The sequence below is a fragment of the Otolemur garnettii genome, unplaced genomic scaffold (genome assembly GCF_000181295.1).
Source record: "Otolemur garnettii isolate 467f Iridium unplaced genomic scaffold, OtoGar3 scaffold00021, whole genome shotgun sequence".
In the NCBI taxonomy this organism is placed as follows: Eukaryota; Metazoa; Chordata; class Mammalia; order Primates; family Galagidae; genus Otolemur; species Otolemur garnettii.
This window is the reverse complement of record NW_003852416.1, coordinates 17,442,578-17,449,788: the sequence shown is the minus strand read 5'-3', so window position 1 is coordinate 17,449,788 and position 7,211 is coordinate 17,442,578. Positions and strand designations below refer to the sequence as shown.

The 7,211-nt window shown below is 38.5% G+C and overlaps 1 protein-coding gene across 3 annotated transcripts in view; it reads right to left on the bottom strand.

The window, feature by feature from the left end:
* Window positions 1–7,211, bottom strand: part of NT5C2 (5'-nucleotidase, cytosolic II) — an 85,133-nt gene that overhangs the window by 42,190 nt on the left and 35,732 nt on the right. For all 3 annotated transcript variants that reach the window (XM_012803645.2, XM_012803644.2, XM_023511644.1), the window contains exon 2: window positions 6,398–6,471. In XM_012803645.2, coding sequence (XP_012659099.1) covers window positions 6,398–6,471 — 74 coding nt within the window. The remainder of the gene's footprint in view (window positions 1–6,397; window positions 6,472–7,211) is intronic.

The window sequence follows — 7,211 nt, the reverse complement described above, 5'->3', positions numbered from 1 at the left end:
AGACAAAAAAGAGTATATACGGTATGATTCCATTTATATGAAATTCTAGAAAAGGCAAAATTAACCTACACTGACAAAAGCTCTAGGGCAAAGAGTCGGGTAGGAGTTACAACTGACTTCAAAGAGGCACTCAAGGAACATTTTGGAGTTAGAGAAATACTCCGTATTGTGATTATCATGGTGGTTACACAGGTGTATACATTTTGCCAATTTCACTCTGTATACTTAAAATGCATATGTTTGCTTGTATATAACTTATTTTTCCTTTTTTTTTTTTTTTTGAGACAGAGTCTTGCTTTGTCACCCTCAGTAGAGTGCTATTGTATCATAGCTCACAGCAACCTCAAACTCTTGGGCTCAAGTGATCTTCTTGCCTCAGTCTCCCAAGTAGCTGGGACTACCTCAAACTCTAACTCTTGGGTTACAGGCGCCCGCCACAATGCCCAGCTATTTTTAGAGATGGGGTCTCCCTCTAGCTCAGGCTGGTCTTGAACCTGTGAGCTCAGGCAATTCACCACTTTGGCCTCCCAGAGTGCTAGGATTATAGGCATGAATCACACGTCCAACCATGAATATAACTTATTTTTCCATAAAGTTTGTTAATTTTTTAAAAAATACATTCATATTTAGAGGTAATTCACTTGAATAATGAGGGTATATATTTATTTTATTTTTTTTAGAGACAGAGTCTTATTTTGTCGCCCTCAATAGAGTGCATGGTGTCATAGCTCACAGCAACCTCCAGCTCTTGGGCTTAGGTGATTCTCTTGCCTCAGCCTCCCAAGTAGCTGGGTCTACAGGTACCCGCCACAGGGCCTGGCTATTTTTTGTTGCAGTTTAGCCAGGGCTGGGTTCAAACCCACCACCCTTGGTATATGGGACCAGCACCCTACCCACTGAACTACATACAGGCACAGCCCCATGAGAGTATACCTTATACTGGGTAAACTAAAGTACCAAAAACAACTTTTAAACTAATAAATAAAACTTATGCACCAAAATTCTTCACTCAATAAACATTTACTGGACACCTACTTAATGCCAGGCTTTACGCTAAACATAGGATACAAATACAAAAAAGAAAGCCTTGGCTCCTGAGAAACCTAAAAGCCAACAGACAGACAAGTAAACAAAAGCTGCAACTGACATAAACTACTAAGAGGGATTGATGTACCAAGGTATCAGGATTGCACAGAGAAGATGATGTCTCAGAGAACATTTCAAAAATAAGAAATTAGGCCAGGTGCGGTGGTTCAGGCCTGTAATCCTAGCACTTTGGGAGGCCCACGTGGGTGGACTGCTTGAGCTCACAGATCACCTGAGCTTCAAGACCATCCTGAGCCAGAGTGAGACTCCATCTCTACTAAAAATACAAAAAACTGGCTCAGCGCCTGTGGCTCAAAGACTCGCTTGAGCCCAGGAGTTGGAGGTTGCTGTGAGCGCGATGCCATGGCACTCCCATGGCACTCTACCCAGGGGGATAGCTTGAGGCTCTGTCTCAAAAAAAAAAAACAAAAACAAAAACAAAAAACTGAGGCAACAGGACTACTTCAGCCCACAAGTTGAAGGTTGCTATGAGCTTGGTATCGCCATGGCACTCTACCTAGGGCGACAGCTTGAGACTCTGTCTTAAAAACAAAAACAAAAAAGAACACAAATTCTTTCCAAGAACTTCTCCTGTAAGGAGCTAAATTTAATGACTACCATTCTGGAAAATGTGAGAATACATAATCAATAAACATGTTTTCCTATGAGCTTTTTGAGGCGACGACAATACCATAACCATGTTTTTCACCAACAAAGAACTGATGGAATAATGTATATAATTTCTCAAAGAGAAGTCTCAAAGGGCTTTGCCTCTTTAAGTGCTTAAGTCCTGGTTTATTTAAAGAGAAGAGGGGTGCTTATTACTTTGAAATATCTCACTGTAAATTGTTATTATTCAAAACGATAATTTAAGCATTATGTACATATATATACATGAAGCTTAGGTTTGACTCTTGGTTTAGCTATATCATAGCTAAATGTCTGGACAAAGTACATGCTTAATGTCTTAGCATCATTTGTAAAGTGGAGATAATACTAGTGGTATCTGCTTTGTAGGATCTCTGTAAATATTAAATCCCCATATTAAATGATGTGTCTATCTATGTAAAGCACCTGGAACAGGACCTGGCATATAATAAGCACATAATACATGTTAACCGTTACTACTATATATACACAAAGAATACTGGTATCTAGATTAGGAGAAAGCATTAAAATATGAAGTGACCTTACAACAACACACCAAAGAAGCAAATAAAAAGAAATCATAAGATATCATTAAAACTAAGAGATTAAGATTCTGTGACTTTTGAAATAAATAGGAGCGTTCATTTTTCCATTATTCTGTGGGAAGATCTACTTATCTCAATGCTCAGTAACAAAATGTGCTGGGCACATTATAGATTCTCAATAAATACTTATTGAACTATTTCAATATAATGGCACTGTCTTGATAACCAAAGGAAAAAAGTTCATCACTTTTTGACCTTATTAACTTCTATTTCTGCTTTAGATAACAACTCTTTTTGCCATCAAGTTATTTCACCATTCCTTGCCCTGGAGAGATAAAATTCTTCTTTTTTTTTTATTGAGACAGTGTCTCAAGCTGTCACCCTGGGTTAAGTGCTGTGGTGTCATAGCTCACAGCAAGCTCCAAATTGGGCTCAAGCAATCCTCTTGTCTCAGTTTTTTTTTTTTTTTTCTATTTTTAGTAGAGACAGAGCCCTTGTTTTTTGCTTAGGCTGATCTCAAACACGTGAACTCAAGCTATCCACCCACCTCAGCCTCCCAGAGAGCTAGGATAAAGGGCATGAGTCACTGAGCCTGGCTTTTTTTTTTCTTTGAGACAGTCTATGTAGCCCTCAGTAGAGTACTATGGCGTCACAGCTCACAGCAACCTCAAACCCTTAGGCTTAAGCAACTCGCAAAGTAGCTGGGAATACAGGCGCATGCCATAACGCCTGGCTATTTTTTTGTTGTAGTTGTCATTGTTGTTTAGCAGGCCCAGGTCAGGTTCAAACCTGCCAGCCCTGGTATATATGGCCAGGGCCCTAACCACTAAGCTACAGGAACAGCCCCTTCACCTGCTTTCTGACAAGGGCTCTTAAAAGTGTCTGCGTCCAATTAGTAAATTATAAAGAATTAAAATGCTGCAAAAACAACTTTAAGGCAATAGAAAAAACAAATGACAAAGAATATGGATGAAAAAGAAAAACTTGAATCAAAGACTATTTACCGTGTTTCCCAGAAAATAAGACACTGTCTTATACTTATTTTTTCTCAAGAAGACACACTAGGGCTTATTTTCAGGGGATGTCTTATTTTTATTAAGTATAATACAACAATCTACATTTATTCAAATACAGTTAAGTCATCCTCTTCTGGAACCGGTCTGGGGAGCCGACCTTGGTTAGGTTGGTGAGGCTGGTGCTAGAGATATGTGAACTTCTTTCCCCTAGCTGTTCGCACATGAGCAATAGGATGCCTGCGACCATGGTTACCTCACACACACCCATGCAAGTGCGATCGGCTGGGAGAAAGGAGCTGTGGCAGATAAAAGGTAGTCCAGTTTTCCTTACCGCTTGGCACGGAAATGCATGGCGTGGCTATGCAGCATATCTGCATGCTCATCACTAGGTCTTATTATTGGGGTAGGGCTTATATTTAACAAATACATAGAAATCCTGCTAGGGCTTATTTTGGGGGTAGGTCTTATTTTCGGGGAAACCTGAAAGGAGAAAGGAGCTGTGGCAGATAAAAGGTAGTCCAGTCTTCCTTACTGCTTGGCACCGAAATGCATGGTGGTTATGCAGAATATAGCCACGCCCATCAGTAGGTATTATTATTGGGGTAGGGCTTATATTTAACAAATGCATAGAAATCCTGCTAGGGCTTATTTTGGGGGTAGGTCTTATTTTGGGGGAAACCTGGTATGTATGTGTGTGTGTGTGCGCATATATTTTGGGGGACGAGGAGTACTATGTCACCCTCAGTAGAATGCTGTGGCATCACAGCAACCTCAAATTCTTGGGCTTAAGCAATTCTCTTGCCTCAGCCTCCCAAGTAGCTGGGCCGATAGGAGCCTGCCACAACGCCCAGCTATCTTTTGGTTGTAGTTGTCATTGTTGCTTGGCAGGCCCGGGCTGGGTTCGAACCCACCAGCTCTAGTGTATGTGGCTGGCACCCTAGCCACTGAGCTCTAAGCCTATTTATGTATATTTTTAATAAACTGGTAAAAAATCATGGCCACATCTATATGATAAGTACTTACATATATTTAATTTTGTACATTTATATTAATTCACTTACATTTGTGATCTAAATTGAACATCAAATTGAGATTTATCTAATTTGAGATAGAAGCTGATTTTCTTAACATTGTTATTTATACAAATACTTCCAAAGATAAGTGATTTTACACAATTTTAAGGATTTTTTGTGTACTTAAAGACAAAAATTTTTAGAGGTAATTTCAGAAAGATTATTTTCTGGGGCGGCACCTATGGCTCAAGGAGTAGGGCACTTACTCTATCTACTGGAGGTGGTGGGTTCAAGCCCGGCCCCAGCCAAAATCTGCCAAAAAACAATGGTTGACTTAAAAAAAAAAAAAAAGATTTTCTGAATTGTCATGGTTGCACATATGCGCAAATATACAGGTACACTTGAATATATACATGGTCAACTAGATCTCTCATCCCTACTACTTCTCAAATGATATTTTCATCAGACCACAAATATTTTACTTACTAAGTTCTGAAAAGACGTTATAATTATTGACTAATACATTAATTATTTGAAATATATAGTAGGAACCCTCATAAGTTGGTCACCATGGGACTATAACAAACTAGTCAACATAGGAAAGTGGCCAACATAAGAAAGTAGGCCTGCTGAACTGATACATATATGTGGTGTATTATCTGGTCTATGAAAATTAGGTCAACTGGCTGGCACCTGTAGCTTAACAGCTAGGGCACCAGCCACATACACCAGAGCTGGAGGGTTCATAGCTGGGTGTTGTGGTGGGTGCCTATAGTCCCAAGCTACTTGGGAGACTGAGGCAAGAAAATCACTTAAACTTAAGGAGTTTCAGGTTGCTCTGAGCTGTGACGCCACAGCACTCTACCCAGGGTAACATAGTGATATTCTGTCTCAAAAAAAAAAAAAAGAAAAGAAAATTAGGTCAATTTAAGGAGGTGGTCAATTCTGAAGGTTCTATTATATATCTCAAAGACAGGAAGATGGGAAAAATAGTTCAGTGTGGTGTTTAAAGACTATGTGATGATAAAATCAATAGCTCTAGTTTTGTTTTGTTTTTTTTTTGAGACAGAGCTTCAAGCTGTCCCCCTGGATAGAGTGCCGTGGCATTACAGCTCACAGCAACCTCCAACTCCTGGGCTCAAGCGAGTCTCCTGCCTCCGCCTCCCAAGTAGCTGGGACCACAGGCGCCCGCCACAACGCCTGGCTATTTTTTGGTTGCAGCCGTCATTGTTGTTTGGCGGGTCCGGGCTGGGGATTTGAACCTGCCACCTTAGGTGTACATGGCTGGCGCCTTAGCCGGTTGAGCTATAGGCGCTGAGCCAATAGCTCTAGTTTTTTAAAAACCTTATATGTATTATGTGTATAATCATTTTAATTGAAAATGATATTTTCTACTTGTCTTAAGAATAACATATTAGGCTAGGCACAGTAACTTACTCCTGTTATCCTAGTACTCTGGGAGGTGGAGGTAGGTTGACTGCTTGAGCTCAGACGTTTGAGACCACCCTGAGCAAGAGTGAGACCCTGTCTCTACTAAAAACAGAAAAACTAGCCAGACATGGTGGCATATGCCTGTAGTCCCAGCTACTTAGAAGGCTGTGGCAAGAGGATGACACCAATGCACTCAACCCCAGGGTGACAGAGTAAGACTTTGTCTCAAAAAAAAAAAGCCAAAAAACTAATGTATTAAAATTTTTACCTGATATGTTTACCTTGGAAACTGAGAGATACAAAATTTATCCCAGAAGAACAGCTTAATAGAGTAAAAGTTAAAGTGCCCAAATATGCCCATTAATGCATAATTTTACCATAGTCTTCCTTATCAGGGTCTCTAAAATAATATTATTTGTACTTATTCTACCTATCTATACAAACTCATGAACCAAATCTTAAGAATATTTGATAACTTCAATATTCACAAATCTCAGGAGAAAAAGCTTAATAACAAGTTTCTCGAAGCTATATATATATATATATATATATGTATATATATAATTAAATCAACAAGCATGTACTGAATTGCCTACTACAGACCCATTATGTTATATTCAAAGCAGCAGTTCTTAACCAATTAGAAATTGCTACTCACCAGCAAGGGTATAATCCATATCAAAACCAAAACACTTTATTTTCTCCATGGCTAAACTTCGGTTCACAAATACCCTATACAAGAGAGTAAAAAATGTTATCTCAATTAATACCAGAAAAGAAATTTTGAAGTTTAATGAAGCTTTCTGGCTATTTTTCTAGATCTTCTCATTGATTTACTTTTCCAATTGATTTTTTTAAATTTTACCTTTTAATTTTTATTGTATGTATCTAAGGTATACAACATGATATTCTGATATGCTTATCTTGATATACACAGTGATTACAACAGTTACACAAATGAATATACTCATTAGTCTATATAGTTATCTATCTTGTGTGTGTGGTAAGAATACCTAAAAGCTACTCAGTTGACAAATTGCAAGATACAATATTATTAACTACAGCCTTAATTTTTTTACATTTCTTATTATTCGCCCTACATAACGGAAACTTTGTGCTCTTTGATCTACATCTTCTCATCCTTTCCCAACCACTGTTTTACTCTATTTCTATGCTTTTGTTTTGTTGTTTGTTTTAAATCTCACATGTAAGTGCTCATGCAGTATTTTTCTTTGTGTGTCTGGCTTTTATCACTTAGCATAATGTCCTGTACATTCATCCATGCTGTTGCAAATTACAGAATCTCCTTTTTTATGGACAATATTCCATTATACACGTATGTGTGTTCCCACAATTTCTTCATCCATTCATCCATCCCATCAATAGACACTTAAGTTGTTTCCTTTTCTTGGCTATTGCCATTAATGCTGCAACAAACATGAGAATACAGCTATCTTTTTTTTTTTTTTTTT